Source organism: Talpa europaea (assembly GCF_964194135.1).
Source record: "Talpa europaea genome assembly, chromosome: 2".
NCBI classification, from domain to species: domain Eukaryota; kingdom Metazoa; phylum Chordata; class Mammalia; order Eulipotyphla; family Talpidae; genus Talpa; species Talpa europaea.
In genome coordinates, this window is record NC_140068.1 from 90,681,214 (window position 1) to 90,706,601 (window position 25,388).

Consider the following 25,388-nt stretch of genomic DNA (forward strand, 5'->3'; position numbering starts at 1 on the left):
GTCCCCTCGCCTTGCTCCCCCCCCCCCCCAGCACCTACACCATTCCAAGATGCTCACAGGGACCCAGAATGCTCCTTCCAGGATTTTTTCAAATCCCTGCTCAAACCGGAGAGCCCCCTTCACTTTGCGTATGCAGTAATTACATGTATCCACCAGCCCCTCTCCTCCCCTCGCTTAAACTTGGGGTTTAAGCAGCTTTTTGTTTGGCTGTTAGAGTAATATATTAAGTGACAGTTCTCAGAATACAATTTTAATTAAGATTCGATAGTCACTTCTCTGTCAGTAATCTTCCATGCTGATTGCTTAAAATATATTTACCCAGCTCTATTATGTCACAGATTTGAATTCATTAGACGTTTGTTAATCCTCAACAAACTATTTTTTTTTTAAACGTGATTTGTTTAGCAAAATTCACAAGGACAAAAACTGTTGGAAACAATGGGCCCTTTAGGATGGGTAGCGTACAGTGCATGGGTCTTCCCCTGGGGTGCTGCCATCACCCGTCTCCCAGGGGGCAGATGACAGAGCCAAGGACTGAAAGGCCTAAAGGTTGACTGCCCTAAGTTGGGGCAGACTGTCCACACCAAGCTGAGGCAGCCCCTGTAGGGCAGCCTTGATTGAAGGACACATGGCAGGAGGATGGGAGGGAGAGTGGAGAGGGCATGTAAAGGGATAAAGGGACAATTTCCAGCACAGCCACCAAAGCCTGGCCCTGGGCTTGGGTGCACCCTGCAAGTCTGACCATTTGTCTTGTGTGCCATGTTGTGAGGATATGGGGAAGTTCCGCTGAGCCCAGGGGCACTGCAGTGTTTCCATAAGGAAGACACCTTTCTCTTAGGCCTGTCAGCTTTCAAAACTCTCTCCCTCTTACACACATCATGCATACTTTCACACAGCCACCTCCAGCTTACTGAGCAAGGGACATCCTTGGTCCTTGTGTCCTCCCCTCTACTTAAATCATTACCACGTGGGTCATGCTGGAAAGCATGGTTGATGGTTGCCAAAATACTTTTCTGCTATGAGCAGGCCACTGTGTAAAGATGGTCTTTTCAACTGATTAGCTAAATGAACCCTGGACATTGTTGGTACAGAGCTCATAATCTCAGGGCCAATGCCAGAAACTGACTTTGCTCCGGGCCATATTTCATCATGCATTCATTCATCCAATTAGTATTCATTGGGCACTTGTGATGAGTCAGGAGTGGTGCTGGGAAGAGAGTGATGGGTGGACAAGACTTTTAGAGTTAGAGTTTATAGTCTAGGAAGGCAGACAGGGATATAACTAAGGAATTACATTAATGGTAAATGAGCAATTGTGCTCAGTAGGGCAGAGCTGGTGGACCTAATTTGATCTAGGTTATAGAGGCACTTCCTGGAGTAGGCAGTGTTTAATAGACTAAGAGCTTAGTGAAGTGGGAGTGAGGGCGGGGGAAAAGCTAGGAAGAAACCAGAGAATGTGGGAACCTGGGAGGAAGCTCAATCAAGCATGGCAGTTATAAACGGGAGAGGCTGGATATGCCTATGCCTGGGACATGAGGACAGGGGGAGGAGAAGGGGAAGAGAGAAACTGGGGTAGTGGCAGGACCAGCTCTTGCAAGGATTTATTTTTGTGATGAAAAAGAAGAGGGTCAGTGCAGATGGAGAAGATTCCTGCTCATTTGATCAGGCCCCAACTAAGGATGGACCTAGAAAACCAAAGCACATGGGAGCAGGGAAAAGGTGGCAGGTAGAAAGTTGCCACATATAGACACCTCTGAGGTGGACATTCTGGATGGGTCGGGTTGGGGGAGTGCCCAAGAGGTTGGGACATCAGGGACTGACTCACGGGGATCCCAGAGTAGAACTTATGTGGCAGAGGTATTTAACAAGGGTGACCACAATGAAGAAGATGAAAAGGAAAAAAAAGAATCCTTTAGAACAAAGTTCAGCAAGCTTTTACTGCAAACAACAAGAAAGACAGTAAATAATTTAGACTTTGCTGGCCATGTTTCTGCTGCAGTTACACACCTCTGCCAATGTAGCATGAAAAAAAAAAAGTCATACAATATGTAAATGATGTGCATGACTGTGTCCTAATAAAACTTTATTTATAAAAACAGGTGGCAGGCTGGATTTGGCCCTCTGGCTATAGTTAACTAACACCTGTTCTAACAGCCACGTCCAATATGGTAGCTAACAGCCACATATGGCCAGTGAGCACTTGAAATGCACTCTAAGTGCTAAATACACACCAGATTTGAAGACTTAGTACAAATAAAAGAAACTCAAACATCTCATTAATAATTGTATCGATTACATGTTGAAAAATATTTTGTATATAGTGGATTAAATAAAATATATTATCAAAATTGAGTTCACCTGTTTGTTTTAATGATTTTTAATATGGCCACATGTAAAGTTCAATTTTATATTTATATTGGACAGTGGTGCTCAAGAATATCACTGTGTCCAAATGAAATATAGGATAAATCTCTTCCCTCAAGGGTCTTGGTTGGGAGATTAACCCTTAAAGAAACATAATAATGGAATTCAAATCTTCAAAGTAAAGTAATATGTGATTGGTTTGGGTTTTTAAATGTATTATCTATGGTCTTTTAATCAGCTAGTTGTCTTGTCTGTATCTGTGTTCCTTAAACTGGGAGCTATAGAACTCTATTTCCTCAAGCTATTAATAGGCTTTACTTTTTTTTTTTTTTTCAAAAAAGGGAGCAATTCAGTTTTAACATTCATCCAGTTTCTTTACTGCAGCAAAATTTCTCGACCTTGTGAACTTGCTAATGTGTGTAGAGCTTTTGCAAGAGCAAGCAAGAGGAGGCAGTGATTCCCCATCTCTTTGGCCTTAGAAGCCTCCTTGCAGAACCCTAATTAGTGCTCTTCGAAGGCAATTTGAGAGCTGCTGGGCTGAGTGATGCTACACAACCAGTATGCTTGATTTTCTAAAAGTCCAACTCCATGGAGGTTTTTAGCGCTACATAAACAGAGCCACCGTGAGTACAATGCGGAATAGAGGGAAAACTGTAGGATTGGGAGGCACCGAGACCTGAGCCAAAGTCTTGTTCTTTCCTTTCCTAGATATTCATTCATGTAAAACTACTATGTTCCAAGCAGAACTTTAGGCTTTGCATATATAAGGGTGAGTAACGAGTCCCTACTTCTTGGGTCTCTGTTGCTGGTGCAGACGACAAAGAACAAACAAGTAGGTGAAACTTACAGTAAGTTTGAGAGTGATCAATTTCAAGGAGACAAACACAAATTGGGGAAGAGGGAGATGTACAGTCTGGGAACTTGGTGAGAAGGTGACTTTGGAATAAAAACCTGAGGGAGGGAATAAGGCCAAGCATAACCCTCATCTATTTACAGAGAAACCTTTCTTGGGAAGGGTGTTCCCAAAGCCCTAATGACATGGGGTCTTGAAGTTCCAGGCAGAAAACCCAGCGATTACTAAATGCACAAAAGTTCATGCTTTCGCTTTTGATTTCACTCATTTCTCCACTTCCCTAAACTCCCATAGATTCAACTACTATGTGGGTTCTCCACAGTGAAGAATTTATCCAAAGCCAGTTTTCTGGTAATCCTGGTGTTTCTTGGGGCCAGCTCTCTCCTTGTCCACACCCTTTTTCTTAAGGAATGCTGGTCCCATTTAATTTCATGCTGAATTTAAAGCAATTAAGTAAAACTACTTCAAAATAAAGCCACAATGTGCTTTTTAAACCCAATGATTTTTAAGATGAGCCACTGGAAAGGAATTACCCACCCATTCAACAAACATTTCTTGAGCACCTACTGTGTCCCAGACATTGCACTTGAAGGTTGGGACACAGCAATTAACAAAACAGGTAAAATTACCTGCCCTCTTGGGGTTGACATTCCAGTGGGGAAGAGAGGGAATATTCCATATACATAGTCACTATGTAAATTAATCTGTTATAAAATGAGAACTAAAAAACTAAAAAGTGGAATTGTATTGGAGGGGCTGGGAGAAGAGATTACACCTGGCAGGAGCAGGTGCCCTTCTTTGCTGCTCCTCAAGGCAGGGGGTTAGTGTGAGTGAGGGAGGAAGCTCTGGGTGAGCAAGTTAGGAAGTCACCTCCTGACCCCGATCTTGTGTTCCTTCCTTCCAGGCACCTCGGCGGCCTGAGTGACCAGACCATGGAGACCCTGCTTGGTGGTCTGCTGGCGTTTGGCATGGCGTTTGCCGTGGTCGACGCCTGCCCCAAGTACTGTGTCTGTCAGAATCTGTCTGAGTCACTGGGAACCCTGTGCCCCTCCAAGGGGCTTCTCTTTGTGCCTCCTGACATCGACAGGAGGACAGTGGAGCTGCGTCTGGGTGGCAACTTCATCATCCACATTGGTCGCCAGGACTTCGCCAACATGACGGGGCTGGTGGACCTGACCCTTTCCAGAAACACCATCAGCCACATCCAGCCCTTCTCCTTCCTAGACCTAGAGAGCCTGCGCTCCCTGCACCTGGACAGTAACCGGCTGCCCAGCCTTGGGGAGGATACCCTGAGGGGCCTGGTCAACCTGCAGCACCTCATCGTGAACAACAACCAGCTGGGCGGCATCGCCAACGAGGCCTTTGAGGACTTTCTGCTTACGCTGGAGGACCTGGACCTGTCCTACAACAACCTCCATGGCCTGCCCTGGGGCTCTGTGAGGCGCATGGTCAACCTCCACCAGCTGAGCCTGGACCACAACCTGCTGGACCACATTGCTGAGGGCACCTTTGCCGACTTGCAGAAGCTGGCCCGCCTCGATCTCACCTCCAACCGGCTGCAGAAGCTGCCCCCAGACCCCATCTTTGCCCGCTCCCAGGCCTCTGTTCTGACTGCAACACCCTTTGCTCCACCCCTGTCCTTCAGTTTTGGGGGGAACCCACTGCACTGTAATTGTGAGCTTCTCTGGCTGCGGAGGCTTGAGCGGGATGATGACCTGGAAACCTGTGGCTCTCCCGGGGGGCTCAAGGGGCGCTACTTCTGGCATGTGCGAGAGGAGGAGTTTGTGTGTGAGCCACCGCTCATCACCCAGCACACACACAAGCTGCTGGTTCTGGAGGGCCAGGCAGCCACGCTCAAGTGCAAGGCCATTGGGGACCCAAGCCCCCTCATCCACTGGGTGGCCCCTGATGACCGCCTGGTGGGGAACTCCTCACGGACCGCAGTGTATGACAATGGCACCCTGGACATCCTCATCACCACATCTCAGGACAGTGGGGCCTTCACCTGCATCGCTGCCAACGCCGCAGGGGAGGCCACAGCCACCGTGGAGGTCTCCATCGTGCAGCTGCCACACCTCAGCAACAGCACCAGCCGCACTGCACCCCCCAAGTCCCGCCTCTCAGATATCACTGGCTCCAGCAAGACCAGTCGAGGAGGTGGAGGCAGTGGGGCTGGGGAGCCTCCCAAAAGCTCCCCAGAAAGGGCTGTGCTGGTGTCAGATGTGACCACCACCTCAGCCCTGGTCAAGTGGTCAGTCAGCAAGTCAGCGCCCAGAGTGAAGATGTACCAGCTGCAGTACAACTGCTCCGACGATGAGGTACTGATTTACAGGTGAGCCGGGGCTGCGGCACAGGCAGGGAGGTGACTGGCTGGGGAAGGAGGAGGTGATGGGAGGGCTTTGAGTTATTCCCACCTGTACCCCTCCTCCCTGAAGATGCCTGTGCAGGTAAGAGAAATAGAACAGCAACCACAAGTTTACAAAAAAGGAACCCTCACATATGTAGACACTATGCCTCCACAGGTGTGGCTGTGGGAGGGGTTCTTGTGGCATTGAACCCCCAACTTCTTGTTTGATCCCCACTGGAGGACACATCAGAACAATGAACAGACCTCTTGGTCAGATGATCTGACTCCTCCAGGGAGAAGGGAATCTGCCTTTATCTGCTTGATTTTGCAGTCTGGTTAAGGTGTCGGGGTCAGGAAGTATAGAACTCCGTTCACGGGACTGCCAAGATCTGGCCTGCCTCAGATTTCCTGCTCAGTCAAATGGACATAATCCATTCTGGACACTTAGCTGTAGGTAACTGAACCCAACTCAAACTGGCTGAATAAAGAAAAAGGGAGAGGTGGTGGGCAGGTTTACATAACTGGAAAGTCAGGAACTGGCCTCAGCCTCAGAATTTCTTGCCTTCGCTAAAGTTCCATTTCTTTCTGGATTGGCCACATCCCCAGGCAGTGTCTTTCCTCTGAGCACACCTAGAGGAAGAAGAGCCTTCCTTCCCCATTTGTTCCCAGGGAAGTCTTGGGTGAGGTCTGATTAGCCAGAGTGGTCACGTGAGCCTCCCAATACTAAGGGTGGGGTCATCCTGCCCACCTGTACTGACCTCTTGGGGCTTCAAGAGTCACCTCATCTGGAATGGTAACATGACATGGACCTTGTAAATGTACTGTGAAGATCTAGGGATCCTTCCCTAGGTCATGTGGAAAGGGAGGTTTGAGACTGAAAAGCTGCAGTAGGATTGCATTTGCCATTCAGAGGGAGGGATAGGCAGAGGCCAGAGGGCTGGACCATCTGCCCTGAGATGAGAGCCTTTTCAGCCAGCCTCAAAAATAATTCAAATCAGGTTTGGTTAAACATGGGGGGCATGGCCTAGAATCTTCCCATAGCTCAAGGAATGCATGGTTTCCCCTGAAATCCTTTGCATTTTATACATTTAAAATGATTTTTCTGAGAGGGAATCCAAGACTTCACCAGACAGTGAAGGGTCCATGGTGCATGAGAGGTCAAGGCCCTGATTCATCCACAAGTTTCCTTCCAGCTCCAGCCTGAGCTAATGAGTCTGAATGGGAAGCTGTAGCGGAGAAGAGCACATAAAAAAGGTATTTATTCACCAATCAAAGTGCATGAGCTTGGGGCTGGATCACATGGAAGCTGGTGGAGACAGGGAAATACCCTTACCTGGGCAGCAGCTTGGCTAATCTGGAGATCAATGTCATTTCTCAGGCTGTAGAGAGAGCCACGTTAGAATTTAACATACATGGATGGATACACACAGACAGAGCTACTTCGATATAGATACATAATGAAACCTAAACGCATTAAGTATTCTCATCATAAAAGTCATAAATAGTCTTTGTAGAAAGTTTGGAACATAGAGAAAATGATAAAGAGGAGAATAAAACATACCTATAACTCTACCACCCAAAGTTAACCAGAAGCATTTGGTCTCTCCGTTTTCTTTCCATTCAAAACAATATTTATAATCAACCTAGTGTGTTATTTTGTTTTTACTGTTTTGTTTCTTAATTCCTTCCATTCAACATTATAGCTTGCTTAGTTCTCATGGGATGAAAGTATGTTTTCATTTGGCTGCAGATTAGTTTATGTAACCCGTCTTCTACTATTGGACATTTAGGTTGTTTTCCATTTTTCAGTACTTGAAGTCATGCAGCAATGGATCTCTTTGTACAAAGGATATTTGTGTGACTTCAGTGATCTCCTTAGCATATTCGCTGAGGAGTTTGAGTTATGGATTTAATGAGTAAATTATCATGTTCACATTTTGCATATATTTGTCTATCTTCTGGCAAGTGGAAGGTGACGACAGAGTCCGTGTTGACCACACCTTGGCCAATTATTGAATAGATGATGAGTTTCATCTTTGCCAGTTTTATTGGTGAAAAATGGAACTTGTTTTCATTTGCATTTCTCTGATAACTTGCGAGGTTGACCTTTAGAAAAAGAAATATATTTCTTCTTGTGAATTTATTATATGGTTTTGACTTTGATTTAAAAAGTGTAAAGGTGAAAAGCTACCACCTCCTCAGAGGCTTGCATAGGCCAGGGTGAAGGAAAATACAGTCTGTGAGAGAAAGAGGTGCTGGCATCATGGAGGAAGAGCAAGGAGGTTGCCAAAGTGGCAAACTCCATGGGTGGGGGTGAGGAGGCCAGGGGGCTTGGGTCTGTACTTCTGATCACTCAAGGTGGGAGTTATTTGGTGATTGACAGCTTGGAGCTAGCAGGTTTCTGAATATAAATAAAATGGAGGCACCAAAAAGCTTGGAATCAAAATCAGCAGATAACATTGCTGCCTTCCTCTTAGGACTGTCATGAGAATAAGAGGCACAGCATGGAAAGTTCTCCAGACAGCCTGGCACAAGGGAGGTGTTCAAGGAATACAAAGTACTCTGGGTGGCAGTGGTAATAGTAAGAATGATGATGAGAGTAAGACCATCATCTAGGAAGGTTAGATATGCAATGCAAATTTCCAAAATTCTAAATTAAAAAATCGGTGTGAATCTGTAGCCAGATCACTAATCCACATGATTGCCAGCTTCCGAGGTGTTTGACACTTGGCTTCATGGGCAGTATCTCATTTAATTCTCCTGGTCATACATAAAAGGGACTACACAGCTCTTCCAAGTTCACAAAGCCAGGAAGAGGCAGGACTTACTTGAATCCTGGCCTTCTGCCCTCCACGCCTACACTCAGCTCTGTGCCTGGTGTCTTATCAGTGCATTCAGCTTGGGAGAAACAGGAGATCAGAGAAAGAAACTGGGTGTTTAGAAAATGAATGGTCCCTTGAGAAAGCAAAGACACCAGCAGGCTGTACAGTGGCTCTCTGATGCTCGACAACTTTATAAAAATAAGGGAAGAAAGACATATGTCCAAAGATGAATATTAAAGAGGCGCAGACACCATACAGAGAGCAAGCTAACGACAGCCAAAAAAGGCTTTTAAATCCATGTTCATAGCAAGAAGTAAAAAACAACAAAGTTCTGCTGGTGGAAAAGAGGTTGCAATGAATTCAGACCAGAGCCAGTCGGCAAAGCCTGGAAGTTTCGTTTGCCTCCACCTTCCCCAGCAAGAAAAGCAGCAGCAGCGACAATCATATAAACCTGTACAGAAAGCTTACCTATGCAGGGTGTTATTCTCAGGGCCTTGTGTGTGCTGACTCATTTAGTGTCCTCAAAATGCCAGGAAGTAAGGATTCCACTTGCCGTATGAGAAACTTGCCCATAGTGGTACAATGGGGTTAGTAGCAGCAGTGACAGGATTTGAACCCAGGCAATCTGGAAAGGACCTGATCAATAATGTAGCAAGGGAACCACAGCCCAGCTGCTGAGAAGGGATCTCATAGACTTCCCAGGACGTTGAGTCCTGGGCCCCAGGCCCAGAAGTCATGCCCCAGAATGTCCAAGCTAGTGAGTATGATCATGACACAGCATGGATGGAAAGAGAATTGCCGAAAATCCAAAGGGGAAGTTTCCAGTTTGCCTCCATTTAAAAGATGCCTCTATTCAAAGAATAGACCCAATAAAATAGGCTGCTAGGCTGGGGATGGGCATTCCAAATTCTAGAAAGGATTTCTCAATTGATGGCTGAAAGGCTGAAAGGCAAATCACACTGATTGCCACAACCCTACATGGGTTCACGGGGTGAGGGGTGGCAAATCCTGCCCAATTATTGTCATTAGGAGACACCACAGACCTGTTGTTTTCAACCTTCTCATCGGCCTCCTTGTCATTCACGATGCAACGCTCCCCAGTGACATCCCTCCTGGCATGGCGATTCTCCCCCTGCCCATCTCCCCAGGGAAGTGAATCAGAAGCTGAGGGTTCTAGGACCCTTGGAGAGCATCTTGGAGTTCCCTTGGGCTGTGAGTCACTACATAAACAGATACATCACAACTGTGTGGCACTGTTAGTTAAAATCTCACTTAGTTGGGTACAAAGTGAAAAAATGGGAACTGGCAAGGTGGACCTGTAACTGTCCACTGTATCGACCAATAAAGTGATGTTAATGTGGAAGAAAGTCTCTGTCTTGTGCCTCAACATCTGTCTCCATTTCTGTACTGCTTGATGTGTTTTCTTATTTAGTTGGATAAGAGCATAAATATGCATGTCTTCTGGTTCAAGGACTCAATTCCATGAGATGGATGTGAGGGAAATCTGGCTTACTAGTTTTTTGTGTGACATGGGCTTAAAATGTTGGTTTAACTCAAGGACATCAGGGTCATAAAGTGATGGAAGTGTAAAAGTCTCTTACAGTTTTTGGTTTTATTAATTGTAGTATAGTACTCAGATCATGGGAGGTTACAAGTCTACTGACTCATTGAAATTGGTCAGAGCACAATTATAATATGTTTAATCAAGATGGCAAAGTTTTAAGAGTCATTTTTGCAAGCTGCAAAATTAATTGATTAATTGATTAATTGATCCAGAGATCAATTAATGGAAATGGATCTGGAAGATCACTTGCGATTGGCAAAGTTTACCTTGGAGGTGAGAGGACTTAGAAAAGAAGTTCAAGTTTCCTTATTCAAAGAACTGACTTATAGAAGAGAGAGAAACACACACATACACACAAAGGCACACATACACACATATGAAAGTAGGCATTAGTCCATTACAAGAAAAGATTCCAAAAGCAACAGCTTTACATACCTCTCTCATTGCTCTCCATCTGGACACCCATGGTTTGGCTTGTATTTTTCTTTCTCTCCAATGTGTGTTATTCATGCATCCTCATCTCTGTACCCCAGCTCCTAGTAAGTCCTGGCCCACAACAGCTGTTGAGTCAACATTTGGTAAACCAAACAGAATAGAAATGAGCAACAGAGGCACCCAACAACAGAATAAGTAAGAGTTGCCACCAAGCAGCGTGCTCACCATCAGAGAAGGGTTGGAACAGAATCTGAGTGACGCTGTGCCAGGGATGCCATGTGGGCAGCCTGACTTCAGGTGGAGGGTGTTACCTTTGACCTAACTGATCACTGCCCTGATAGTCTATGATGCCATTTAAGATAGTTATTATCCTATGACCAAGACAATATGATTACCACTTGCTAAATCCATCTGCTTGCTAAATCCATCTGGGGTCACTCTGGCATCTTCCCTCCCCCCCCCCCAGGCCCTAGGGCTCAAGCCCTGATAGATAGGCCACCATAAAGGCTATTAGGGCTTGAGCCCTAGGGCCTGGGGTCACAGACAGACTTTGGTGAGGTTCTTTTGGTCCAACCAGGTCTGGACACAAGTCCTTTATGGGTCACCACTGACCCATGCTAAAGCCCTGCAGAAGCCCCAGGGGTTGTGAGTGTGAACATATCAGGTTCTGTTCTTCATAGCAAGAAACTGGAGCAGCAGCATGGGTAATTCCAAGTCATGGATAACTCAGGATCTGAGTTTGGCTAAGAAATAGCATCTTGCTCTTTTATCAGATAATTAGTCCCCTAATTATTTACTGGTTTCCGCTGACCTCCCAAGGCATTTGCCTTCGCTGAGGACACAAAAGTGAGCCCTGCAGGCAGATCTGGGATATGCTGGACACAGACAGCACACAAATGGGGCCTTTGACCAGGGAGGGGTTTACTGTCTCATTTCTCAGCCCCAGTACCTGCCATTTCACCAAGTACCTAATATTTGTGGGGAGAGTGTTGGGGTGGTGGCAGTCAGCAAGGGGAAGAGGAAGGGTAGTGAGAGGGGCATCAAAAAGAAGGGGTTCTCTGCTCCCCCTGGAAAAAGCAGGAGCTCATCCCAGCTTGCTTTCATCCCTGGTATGACATGGAAAGTTAAGTGCCCTGCATGTCATTATCAGCCCAAGTGACATTCACAAACACTTGTCTCCAAGAATCATCAAGAACATCTGTCACCAGGCGTGATGTTGGAACGGTCCCCAGGAGGGCCAGGGGAGCAGCAAGCATACTTCTAAAACAGAGTGTGGAATTAGGCAGGATGCAGCCTCTCCTCCGTGTTGCTTGTTATGCAGCCATCATCTCCATGTAGGGGAAGCGAGGGATGGTGAGGAGAGACCCTGAAGGTGTGGAGATAGCAGCATTTCCTGCCCCACCCTTGCTCTATCTGTAGGCTCTCCTTTCCATGCCATATTTTCCCATGATTGTCAGACACACTCCCCTTTCTGGAAAGTCTGGAACAGCCCACTGGGTTTTGCAGTGTGGGGGTTCGGCGTCTTTCTCTATTGCTCTGTTATCCATCTGGGGAAAGGATAAGAGGGCAGATTCAATCAATTCCCAACCCATCAGGATCTTATCAACCAACACTTGAGTGAAGATCTCCTTCCCCATGAAAATACAACCATCTCTACCACAGTTGGAGGGAAATTTATTAATGAACCTGGGGTCTTGTGGCTATGCGGAGAAACTGGCAGGACAGGTGCTCCCTAAAGGAAAAGGCGTGTCAGGTACAGACCTGCCACCTATGCAGGGGGATGCTTCCTTGACTCAGCTGCTTCTCTACATAGCCCACCAGCTCATGAAAGGTTGGACTGAACCCCCACAGGCATAAGAGGGAAAAATGAAAAGGAAGAAATTGGGGTAGATGGAGGAGGGCATGAAGATTCCCCCAGCAGTTCACTGCTCAGGGCCAAACTCTACATCAGCCTGCCTTGAATTTTATTTTTTACCTAAATCTATTTATTAAATGCTTCATTTCTCCTTTCTTTTAAATATTTTTCTAATATCTTTAAGGTATCCCCTTCCCCCAAACCATGTCTTGGATTTTATATTTTTTTCTAAATTTCTTTTACACTGCTTGACTATTGAACTCTAACAACCACGAGTGGGTTGGTCAGGACAAAGATTATGCCCATTTTGTAGCTGGTAAAACTAAGCCTTAGACTCATTGAGTAGATTTCACAGGATTCCACAGTGCAAAAAACTAGAAATGTGGTCTTCCACATCCAGTGCCAGGGATCACGCTCACTAACACCCCAGGGAGTTTTCTTAAGACTGGAGATTTGGCCCAAGGGTCACCAACTTTGATTTTTTTTGTGGGGGAAGGATGGGTGATCCCCCCCCCCCCAAGAGTCTGCTTGGGATTTTCTCTGTCAGGTTTAGTTACTTCTTTCACCTTTCTTTCTTTCTTTTTTATTTTTTAAAGATTTATTTATTTATTTATGCATGTAAGAACTGGGGTACAGGCCAGAGGCATGGAGGGTTAGAGGGGTCACCAGAGACAGAGAGTGGGGTGCAGAACAGGCACATTGACTGAAATACACTGCTGAGAGGAGCAGTGGACAAGTCAGGAGAGGTCTGCTGTGCCATGTGGGTAGCTCCCTGGCCGGGGATTGAATTTGAGATCTTCATAGGCTGCGTCTTAACCCTTTGTGCCACCAGGGAGGCCCAACTTCTTTCACCTTTCTAAAGGCTAACAATGTCAAAACGAAAGGGAAACAATGAGAACCTCAGGTGCCACTCAAAAATATGCATCTGGGATCAACTAACAGAACATATGGGCACAGTGAGGATTTCTGCCTCCTGACCTCACCACGTGAGTCACCGTGAAGTGACAGGTTGCTAGAGGCATCATAAAGAAAAGGGAGTTTGGAGTCAGAAGCCCAGAGTAGCAGTTAGTATGAATAGAAAACTCAACATTGTTAGAGGGCTAGTGTGAGGGGCACCCCAGGGCCCCCAACTCTGCACACTTTAAAATGGTTTCTGCCCTATGCCATATAAAGACAAACATACTCTTAGTGCATAAGACCTGCAACAGAAAATAACAGCCGCCAGGCGAGGGTCCCACATGGAGCGCAGACCTCTCCTGCCGTGCCCGCTGCTCCCCTCAGTAGTGTATTTCATCAGTCTGCCTGTTCTGTTCCCCGCTCTGGCTCTGGTGAATTCTCTCACCTCCCCCCCCCAATTTATTTATTGTATAAATAAATAAATAAATCTTGAAAAAAAAAAGAAAATAACTTTATTACAATTTATGTGCAATAAAGAGAAGAGACAGAATATAGTTACCAAATGAGACACCCAAAGTTACCCATCCCCTTGTGGGTAAATGCCCAGCCAAACCAGGCTGGCCCAAAGTAGAGACACTGAGCCGCCAAAGCCTGCCATAATCCGAGGCATTTTCTGGTCCAGGGAACCATAGGAAAGGGGCAGAAGGGGCCAGGCAAGTCTGGGATGAAAGGAGAAATATAAAAATACCAGTCAAGGTAAAAGCTGCCATTGTCAACCTCCCCATAGTTCTCTCACCACGAAAGACACCTCTTTTAAATGTCTCCTTTCATGTCCGCCAGTCCCTGGTACAAGTCCAAGGCCAAGAAGCAAGCGCAGCTTCTTTGCGTGTCTCTTAGCTCCAAGTGCCACCTCCAGGTCTCCTTGATCTCCCTCCTTCCTTCTCCCCGTCTTCTCTAGCTCCTCCTCTCTGGCCAGCTCCACCCTCCCTAGGGTGGAGCAGGGAAACTGGAACCTTCCCTTTCCCTGGGGACACCCTATTACAATATGGCTTAACCCCCTAGGGCTTATGTATTTATCATGTAAAGGAAGACCAGTGGCGAGGATTTAGGTCTGGTTCTCTGGGCATCATAGTGCCCAGGGACCCAGATTCTTCTATCTTTCCGCTCTGCAGTCCTTAGCACACAGTTCCTGTTCTTAAGGTCACCTCATGGTGGATGAGGTCACCTCAAAATGGATGCTGGGGGGCCTCCCCTGGTGGCACAGCGGTTGAGCGCTGGGCTGTGAGGCTGCCCGCAGCCTCTGCAGCACTGGTTCCTTCCCCAGCTGCCTGTGAGGGTCCCACAAAAAAAAAAAAAAAAAAAAAAAAAAAAAAAAGGATGCTGGGGCTCTGCCTATCACATCTCCATTCTATATACCAGGAAACATAAAAAGCAGACGGGCAAGAGACCAAAGGTGGTGGGGTTGAGGGGTGTTCTCAGAGGCCCCAGCCAATAATACACTTACACTTACATTTCATTGGGCCTGCTGGGGAATGTACTGTTTTCATTTATGATTATTTGTTTGCTAGCCGGGCACAACACAGTCCCTACATGTAAACAGAAGATAATGAGCCAGCACTTCCAGAATCGGAGTTTGTACTCTAACGCCACCATTTATTACTCCTCCGACCACGGGCAAGTCACGTCAGGGCTTTCAGCCTCTATTTCCTCATCTGTAAAATGGAAACAGAGATTCCTGTCTGCATATTTCACAGGACTGTGGTATGGACTCATTGAGACCACGTACAGGAAAGTGCGTCTTTCATAGTCAACTCTAAAGTCCCAGACACATACACACACATATAACTACTTAGTGTTTTTAGAAGCCTGCCCTCTTTTCCTTCCTGGCTCCCTCTTCTTGTCATCGTTCTCCAGACTGCCTCTTACAGCTTCATTCTTCAAACCTTATTCCTTCCTGGTGAGAACTGTAAGCCTGGGAAATGATCTGATAGGATTTTAAGAGATCAAGGTGTAACGTGTAACCTCTTTTAGAAATCTTTGTATTTCGATTGGGAACTCTGAAAGACCCAAAGGAGTGAATTTCTAATGGTGGAATTTAAAACCTAGAGCAGGTTTGCATTTAGGAGAAGCATTTCTCAGGGATGCCTTCCATAAGTGTCTCAAATCATATCGGTGCCTCCTCATCCTGCCCTTCTTGCTCTGCTCAAGAAGATGACACCACTCAGATTCCAAAACCTTCAGGGCATCTGTTCAGAGGTGACTAATTTCTCCACTTGTCATTTCCTCTTCATTCTCAAAAAAGCTCTGGCTAGAGACATCCCCAAAGATAGAAATAATTAGCAAGAGTAAAGGGATTATAGTGTGCATTCGGTCTGTCTGGTGTTCTAAATTTTGACTTTTTTTCCCCTCTAGTAAGGGAGAACAAGAGAAGCAGCCCCTTGTTAATTTTATGTTTGGTTAGTTTGGAAGTGGGGCGGGATATTGTTTATATTACACCAGTAAAACACTCAAGAAGGTTTACAGAGGGAGGGTTAGGCTGGGAGGAATGTCTGGGGCTCAGGGGTCAGAGCTAGTGGTGGCAGTAATCAGGATGACTCCAAACCCTCTTTGACAGCGAGGTTTTCCCCAGCTTGTTCACAGCACTCATCTTCCAGTCTCAATACAGCCCTGGGTAGACTGGCGTGAGTTTCCCACCACCCCAGTGTGCCCCAGCCCTAGCTTGGGAAGTTGGATCCTTCCCGCCAGAGATCCTGAGTCAGCTAAGGGTGGTCCTAGGTCATCAGTGATTTAAAAGTGCCCCCTCCCCACCATGACTTTGATGTGTCTTTATTACATGCATGTGACTGTACCCAGTGAAATCAGGGGTATGGCCAGAACTGGTGGACAGAGTTGCTTAAAATCCATGGCTGGGGACTTGGTGTCTGAACTCCTGGTGAGGGAAGGTGCCAGGAGAGGTGGGATGCAAACCCCACACTACCAGGCACTAGGCATTCCACTTCTTTGAGGCTTTGCTTCATCTGTAACATTGAAATAAAAAATCCCTTCAAACAGGGTTATATCCAAAGAGATAATGTATATGAGACATGCAGGTAACAAGAGCACCTCGTGGATTGTGGTTGCTGGAGTTATCTTTCTAACCCCTTGATGGGGCCTGAGTGATTGCTACAAGGATGGAAATGGGGGGTCCCCAGGCATGAGCTCTTGTCATTTTCCCACCTTTCTTTCTCTCAGCCTCAGACTACTCATCTGCAGAATGGGGATAAGGCTGACTGCCCTACCCAACTACCCTGGCTATTGTGAAATGGACAATGTCAGGCATAAAAGAACAGCACCTTGACAAAGTGTGAATCATTTCTAGTAGCACTGACCTGACCACGTGGCTTCACAGAATCTGGGGTTTGTTTCCAAAGGGGGGGCACTCAGGACTTGTTTGGAAGCCCCCTGGATTCAAGGGCCTGAGATGCCTTCTGCAGGTCAGTTGCATTATCTCTAGCCAATGGCTCTCTGCTTCTGTCCTTGCTGGCAGTTCCCATTGCGTGTGTGATAACAGTGGGCACCCTGTGGGTGATGGAAGGGTGTTCAGGAGGTGGGGTCAAATTAAAGAAGCTCCCCAGAAGCAGCCCTGCCTGTGACAGAGGTCAGTGGGGAGTCAATACCCCAGCCTCTTTCCCTTTGAGGACTGTAGGAGGAGGACACTGGGTATCTTCTAAACTGTCTCTCAGAGGGTTAGGATTAAGCTCCAGTTGCCCAAAAGTGGTACTTTGCTTAGTAAGACATTTATGAGAAGACTTCCTTCCCATTTCCTTGCCAGAGCATCTTGGGTGCACCTCCCAAATAAACTACTGGTACTTGAAATCTCAACTCAGGGTCTGCTTCAGTGGAAGCCAAACTAAGACACCAACCCTCTCTCACCCAAAGACTTCAGCTTCTATCTTCTATATTATTTCTTGCAATGGACACCGGAGCCTGAGAAAGGTAGCAATTTGCTTGGGCACATTTGCTTCCCCAAATAAATCAGGGTTCTGCTGGGAAGTTAGGTGAGGAGAATGGGTGTTGGGAAGTGTATGCTGTCCAGGAAAAGCATTGAGGTCATTAGCATTTCTTGGCACTTGCCCACACAACCCCAGAGCCAGTTGCCACGTGTCACTGAGGCCAGGTTGGGAAGGGAGAGGATCCAGGCTGCTTTTCTGCCTGGCAGTGAGCACTCTTCTCTCATCTCTGGAGACACTGAGACACAGAGAAGCAAAGAGGGATGTCTTAGTTCTTGCCAATTAGGCTGATGATCTGGCCTGTGCGTGTGTGATGGCAGCGGGCACCCTGTGGGTGACGGAAGGGTTCAGGAGGTGGGGTCAAATTAAAGCCCATTAACTTCAGAGTCTTCAGGGTGTGTGTGTGGGTGGGGGTGTGGGGGGTAGGGGTGAGCAGGCAGAATCACACAAAACCACACACTGTGCCGTGCCTGGCTGGGTGAGAGTCGGGCCCGGAGATGCGCAATGGGGATGGAGGAGCTCATTAACTATTTACAAAGGAGAGCTATTTCTAGCTGGGGTGGGCTCCAGAGATAGACAGTGACTTGTTCTGTGGCTGTGGTGCTGATGCCGTGGGTGGGCATGCTGATCCAGATGTGGGAACCAACTTCTATTGCAGCAGGAAGAAGATAAGTGTTTGGAAAGCAAACATCGCAAAGAACTATTAAACACTTAACCTTCTAACTAGCTAATTAGTCAGTGATGGTACTAAGTGAAGGGGCTTTTCAGCTTCATAATTAGTCACCCAAAAGGAATTATTTGGTGAACTCTATTCACTAGAGCTTTCTCAATGGCTAGATGAAGTGAATCCAGGTGCCAGGGTCAGGAGGGGTGTATTCTGGTGGTGATTGGGGGAAGTCGTTCTGGTGGGGGTTGGGGGGTGGGGAGTATAACCCACATCTCGGTAGATAGGTGGGGTTTAGGAAGTAGAGGAGAGAGGGACCAATGAAGAAAGAGGCAGGGGCAGGAATGATCAGCCTGGTCAAGGGCCTTAGTGTATTAGTCAGTGGCTGCAGCAATAATGACTCCTGACAAGCAACCTCAAAGTCTAGGTGGTTTCCAATCACTTAGAAATAATTTTCTTACATCTGAGTTTGCAAGCTGATTGGAGGTTGACTGGACTCAACTGGCCAGGCTGGGTTGGGCTGAGCTGGGGTTCAGGTCCAGTTCAGATCTTTTCTATGTATCTCTTTCTGGAACCCAGGCAGAGGGGCAGTGACTATTTGGCATTTTTGTGATAAGAGCAGAAATGCAGGATGGAGGGCCTCCCTGGTGGTACAAGGGGTTAAGATGCAACTTATGAAGCTATCTGCAGCCTCTGGAGCACGAGTTCAATCCCCGGCCGTCCAGGGAGCTACCCACATGGTGCAGCAGACCTCTCCTAACTCCCTCGCTGCTTCCCTCAGCAGTTTACTTCAGTCAATCTGTCTGTTCTGCTCCCGACTCTGTCACTGGTGAATCCTCTCACCGCCCCCCAACTCTGGCCTGTACCCCAGTTCCTGTATGTATAAATAAATAAATCTTTAAAAAAGAGAGAGAGAGAAATGCAGGGTGGCAAACCCAGTTGAAGAAGCTTAATATCATTGGCCAAGGCAAGTAACAGGGCGAAGCCCAAAGTCAAGGGGCAGGGCATGAACTTCAACCCCTGTCCAGCCATGACAAGGCTGTGGGGTTAGCATTTTATTGCAGGGGAGTAAGCAAACAGGACCAACCTTTAAATCTACCACTGCTGGCTCACCTGGTGAAAAGGGCTACTTCTGGGGCAGTGGGTCTCAAACTTGAGCACACATCAGAGCCACCTGGAAGAATTGTTAGCACACAGATGCAGAAATGCAAGGACTTAACCCCCTTCCAACCTCCCTTCTAAGTTTCTGATCCATCAGTCTGGAGTGTGGTCTGACAACCTGCAGTGGGGTCTGACAACCTGCAGTCCTAGAACACTTTCCTAGTGATGCTGATGCTGTGGGACTGGGGACCACACTTTGAAAACATCTGGTCTGGAGAAATCACAGGAGCTTTGTTCAGAGGGGATGGGAGAGGGCATCCTGTGGGTAGCCTTGAATGTCACACATGATAGCTGTGTTTGCTGAGCCCTTACTACATCCAGTGCTGTGCTAGAGTCTTCCATGAGTTCTGTTCTCTAGGTTGGTACATAAACCCTAGGAAGCATGATATTGATATTTGACAGAAGATGAGCCATCATCTAATTTACAAGATATAATTTACAAGATCCCACAGCTTGGAAGTGGTGGAACTGAAGCTCATAGTCAGAGCTTTGTCCTAACTTCAGGCTTTCTCCTGTTGGTAGTGGGAAGCCAGGGTCAAGGTCTGGAATGCTGAGGAATGACCTATGCTAGAGAAAGCTATGAATTTGGAACTGGTTGGTCTAAACACAAACCACACTGACGTCCAGTAGATTTTTATTTATTCAGTCAACAGGTACTCAGTGAGTGTCTGCTTTGTGGTCAGGATTCTAGGGTTAGCATAAGATAGAGAAAATGTTTGCCCTTGAGGAACTTACATTTTCATAGGGGAGAGGGACAAAGATTTTTAGATGTGCACTAGGAAGAAAAACAAGTATGAGGTGAATATTATTTCATATGGGTGGTCAAGGACAGTCTTACACTGGCATGGAGACCTGAATGGAGTGAGAGGAAGAGCCAGGCAGGGAGAACAGCACACACAAAGGGGCGGGAGCCCCTAGTCCTGCTAGAAACAGGACTCTAGTGCATCTGGAGGAAAAAATGACAGTGAATGAGGCTAGAGGACTGGGCAGGGCTGGTTCTTGCAGGGCCTCATAGACTGTTGAGACCTTGGATTTTTGTCCTGAATGAGGTAGGAGCAATTGGGGGGGCAGTGGAAAGGGGTGAAATTGAAGGCAGGAAAGTGGCCTAATGTGATTATGAAAGAAGATTCTGGCTACTGCATGGAGAATAGACTAGAGGGGGCAGAGGTGGAAGCAGGGAGGCCTGCTGTTGTAGGGCAATTGGGGAAGTCTTTGTCATGTCTTGAGACCTTCCTGCTCCTCAGTGCTCACATCCTTAAGATGGGAGAAGGACACCTCCCATCTCTTCCTCTCTGCCCAGAGAGCAGAAGGAGATCAGGAGTGGGCTGGGAGTGAGCAGGAAATACTCAAGTAGGGAGCAAAGCAGCGTTTTGGGGTGGCTTCTCTGCAGAATTCTTGGGCCTGCATCTGCCTCCCCAGGCACCTGGCCAAGGCCCAGCCCACGGCCTCGAGTGGAGCCGGGCTTCCTCCTCTCTCTCCAGAACTGAGCGTCACCCATCACTGCCTCAGCTCTCAGTGAGCACCCCACCTCCGCCTGCGTCCTCTTACTCTGATAGGGAGTAATTATTTATGTTCTTGTTTAATTAGCTCATTAGGCATGTGCTGCAGGATTTCTGATAATAAATCTCCTCTCTAGTGCCTCTTAATATGTTTTTGCTGGGCCTGGATGTGGCGATGGAGACAGTCGTTGTGGGTGTGAGGGTGGTGGGTGGCGGGAGCTTGGTGACCTGTGTTCCTTCTGCTGGGTATGTGTGGACAGGTGGAGAGGCTGCAGAGGCCCTGGGCATGGTGACGGGATCTTGGAAGCTGAGATGGTGGCAGCAGCCGGCACTAAACACTAGAGAGATATTTTTACCACTCGTCAAAATGCCACTGTGTGTGAGCCAGTGCCAAGGGCTGCTTCCCAAGGCTGCTTTGCTCTCTTCCCCCAAGCTTTGATTGTCACTCAAAAGGTCTGAGAGGAACAAGGGAGGCTTTGAAAATTCCCAGTTTGCTAGGCTGGTGCTTGGTGGTCCTTTCTCTCAAGCAGGGTCTGGAAAGAAGCTTCTGCCTAATAGCAAAATTAAGAGGGGAGACTGCCTCCCCAAGTCAGGAAAACAAGAGTGCCTAGCTTCAGACCCAAATCCCAGTGTCCCCCATCTTGCCTAGAGTAGGCCTTGGAACAGAACCCTGTCCAAAAATACTTCCTTCACAAAAGATTAAAGGACGTGAGGTTTCACCATTAGAGATCTATTTCTTTGTGCCTGTCATGAGCAGAAACCTGGGAGATGCTGAAGTGGGTTCTTCTGGCGCTGACCGACGGAGGAGGTAGCTATGGTGGAGGGCACAGTGGAGCATCTGGCAGCATGAGAGGAAGGGGGTCCCCAAGGGGTCATAAGGCTACCGACTGGGTCAAAGCCCAGTTTCTCTGTGTGGAATTTTGCCAAGGACTTAAGAGTTCAGGCAGAAAGAGGGGAAGGTCAAGGGCTTGGGAATGATCCAGCTGTTTATTTGTCACAAATGTCTTGGATTCTATATTCTTTAAAATGAGCCTGGTTTTTGCTACTTTCATAGATTAAAAAAAAGCCGAAAGTGAAAGTCAGGCCATTCACGATCATCCAGGCCAGCCCTCCCTCTTCTTCAGGAATTTTTGTGTTGTCCCCTCCCCTTTCCACTACGACTCCCACTTTGCCCCTTACCTGGGACATTGACAGACCCCATGAGGGAACACTTTCCAGACACAAGAAACCCCTCCCTCCTTTTTCTTCAAGACCTTACAACACTATTGGGTTCCTTCATCTAAAATGTTTTTCCTTATTACAGAGCCCCAAATCCATCTCTCTCCACCTTCTACCTCCTACTTTTTGTTCTCACCAGGAATAACATTACTTCTTCAGTAGTATGACCATTTAACTTTTGCAGATACTTTTAAAGATTCATCTAATGCTATATATTTTTTCAAATTCAACATCCTCCCTCATGCCTTCCTATATACTTGCCTTTCACCTTGAATCATTCAAAAAGTACTTATTTTGTGGTTAGGAGGTTGGGTCTAGGTCACTCATGGGGAATATGGCCACTGTGAATAGGACCCTCCTGTCTTCCTGCAACTTGAAATCCTCAGGGAGAGACATTAAAGAATTATATGCTGGCTTCGCAATTGATTCAGTCACCATAGCTATGGATGTTAGGGAATGTTAGGATGTCAGGGAAGGCTTCCTGGAGGAGGTGACCCATTAAGTCAAGTAGAAGCTTAACAAGTGAAAAGACCTGGAAGGTATTGCTGGTAAAGGGCTGCCATATTGATCTCTGAAGCAGGAAGGGCCTGGGGCATGTCCTATGGTATGTTTTCTGGTCCCTTGCCTCCAACATGTGCCCGTTGTGCCATCCCGCCGCATGTGTGGAGTTCAGCAGGCATATTGGACATGTCTTGGCTAAAGCAGAGTGGACTGAGCAGTCTCTTCTGAACAATACCCCCCCTTCCTTTGGCCTCTTCCGGTCTAAGTCCCACACAGGAAGAGCGCCTCTAAAAGGTCTCACTCTTGCATTGTCTGGGACAGCATGTTCCTCCTTCCTAAGGCTGTTTGCAAGATAAAGTGGCCCGGTCTGTACAGCAGCATTATGAGCACATGGGGGTTAGAGCTGAAGGTGGTGTTGGATGTCACCATGTACCATTCCGGGGGCCAGAGTCACTAAGTCAAACCTTTTAACTCACTGCTGATCTGCCATGAAGCATTAACAAAATGTACTTGCTTCGTTTTATAAGTGTTTTCATGTTGAAAGACATCTCATGTCTTTGGTTGGAAGTAAGTGGATTATAAATCACAAAACCATGGATGGAAATTAGGTCAATAGTGCAAAGTAAGTGCTCGTACTTTCTTGCCCGGTAATGACGACAATGAGGGTCAGCCTTCCTGAGCAAGTGTGATGTGCCAGGTACAGTTCCAAGTGGTTTACATTTACTAGCTCACTTAATTCTTTCAACATCCTGATGAGCAAGGTTCTATTATTATCTTCATTTTACAGATGACCGAGCGGAGGCACAGAGAGGTTGGAAGAAGCTGGCCTTGAGGTGCCTCACCTGGGACTCAGGCCGGCTGGCCCCAGGGTCTGCACCTCAATGCCTTGAAAAGAGCTAGCATTTGAATGTTTGCTGTTCGCCCCACTTTGCTGAGCCCTCACACAGCCACCCTGGCAGGCAGCTGTTACTATTATACCCACTTTACTGGGTAGGCATCTCCGGAATCAGAGAGGGTAGGTAAGCTGCCCGAGGTCTCCCAGTTTGGACATGATAGTGCCAGAATTCCAACCCAGGCCCACTGTGTTCTTGAGTGCTCCTGACCACTCCTCCTAGCACAGGAGTTGGAATAGAGAAGGGGTTTTAAGGCCACAAGGGGTTCATTCAAAATAGAGGCCCATTTCTCTTCTAGAGTTCCCCTTTCCAGCTGCCTAATCTATTAACAAGCCCAGGCCTTGAGCCCCTTGTCACTCAGAACCACTTGAAGGAAACAGGGGGAGTGAAAACCAGACCACCACCCACCCTCCTTCAGGAGGAGGAAAGAGTTGGGTGCCACAGGGGTGGGGTCTTGGTTAGACAAGTGGAAGAGCTTCTCGGCAGCTGGTGCTGTCTCACAAACCAAGGCATCTTTGAAAACAGCGGAGGCCTCTACCCTCAGAGGATTCAATCTGAGGCTGTCAGGCAGGCTGCTGCACGCCTTTCCCTCTTCTCCAAGCGGAGAAAACTGATGGCCCTGCCCTGGAACATTCTAACTTATAGCTTGCCATTTGAACCATGGCCACTCTGCTTCCCGTTGCTGCTTCCTCCCTGGACTGAAATGAAACCAGGTCATGGGTTCAACCCTAGTGATGGGTGTGCTCGTGGGAGAAGGAGATTTATGGCTTAGTCTCTGCCCCTCCATGAGCAGTCACCCCAGAGCCACTGTGGCTGCCACCTCCGGCCGAGCGAGGCCCAGGCCCAGTGCCAAGGGACAGGCGGGTGTGCGGGGCTGGAGGATGGAGCCATGAATCTCTGACAGCTCTGGGCGCCCTGGCTCACAGACACCCGGCCAAGGGAGGAGCCGATGGATCACAACTGGGCTGTTGACCTTGAGTCTTAAGCAAAGTGAAGAATAAAAGGTCATATTTATTCCATCAGAACCATGGGGGCCATGAAATATCAGAGTGTGAATACAGACAGTAGTAAATCACTCACACTCTGGGGGAATGGATGGATCTGTCTTACAGACCTGTCGTCTGTTGGGCAAGCTGGGGGCTGGTGTGCTCAGAGCTAGAGGAAAAGATGACATGGAGGACTCCAGGGAAGCCCAAAGGGTGCTTGCTCTGAAATACAGCAGCGCCAGACAAGAAGGCTTGAGATTTATAGGTTCAGAGAACGTGAGACATCCCTCACCTCAGATATCACCATCACCTTCTTGAAAGGTGGCTGCCCTGCTTAGAGCTGAGCCTACCTTATTGACCCCCTACATGTTTGACCTTCCAACATACTAAATAATGTACCGGTTATTGTGTTTATCTTCACTGTCTGCCTTCTCCCTGCCCAGAAAGTCAACTTCCCAGGGCAGGGCCCATGTCATTTGTGGTCACTTCTAAGCCTCCAGGACTTAGAGCCCTGAATGAACAAGGCTGAAAAGATTTAAGAAGTGGACTAACCCCTTTTCCAGGGGAGAGCAGAGACCCAGAGGGTAGACAAGGCTTGCTCATTGTCCTGCAGCCTGCTTGGGGCTGCAGAGCTGGGCAGAAAATGGAGCGCCAGCTCCCAGACAGAGCACAGGCCCTGCAGAGCCTGAGATGCTCTCACCCACCAAGTGTGTGCTTGTGGGTCCCCTAAGGCTCAGGAGATGCACTGCCCAGCATGGTGCAGGGTGAGACTTGTTCAGTTTATCCTTTAACTGGGGCAGGGAGGGGTGTGGAGCCTGGGGAGGGAGGCAATACATTTACCAATAACTCCCTTCTTAACCCAAAGTGGGTTGGGTTAACTCATGGGGCCCATTACTGGGGAAGGCCAGGGGGATTTTCCTTTCTGGAAATTTGTAAAGGGTGGGTTGGGAGTGAGACAAGTGTGTTTACAAAGCACCTTCGCCAGCATCCTAGATTCTTTACGTGGTCACTCACTGAAGCCTCACTCACAAGCCATGATGGGGTGTAATAATAATAGCTAATGTTTATTGAACTGTGTGCCAAGCAATGTTCTTGGTGCTTTTAGGTGCTCGTTCATTTAATCTGCCCAACTACTTTATGAAGTAGATAACTTCTATTATCGTTCCCATGTTACAAATGGGAAACCAGAGGCAGATATGCCATAAAATAAATGCTACCGTTTTGGGTGCTTGGTATGCATCAGTGAACAGAACAACTGGAGATCCTTGTCCTCATGGGAAAGCGGGCAATGAGCACAATAAATGAGTAAACTATATGGGTGAGGGAGGCTGTGAGTGCTA

At 47.4% G+C, this 25,388-nt stretch overlaps 1 protein-coding gene across 1 annotated transcript in view; it reads left to right on the forward strand.

Moving 5' to 3' along the window:
• Positions 1-4,137: 4,137 nt before the first annotated feature.
• LRFN2 (leucine rich repeat and fibronectin type III domain containing 2) overlaps positions 4,138-25,388 on the forward strand; it is a 38,391-nt gene continuing 17,140 nt past the window's right edge. The window contains exon 1 of the mRNA XM_084227850.1: positions 4,138-5,549. Coding sequence (XP_084083976.1) covers positions 4,150-5,549 — 1,400 coding nt within the window. The 5' untranslated portion in view covers positions 4,138-4,149. The remainder of the gene's footprint in view (positions 5,550-25,388) is intronic.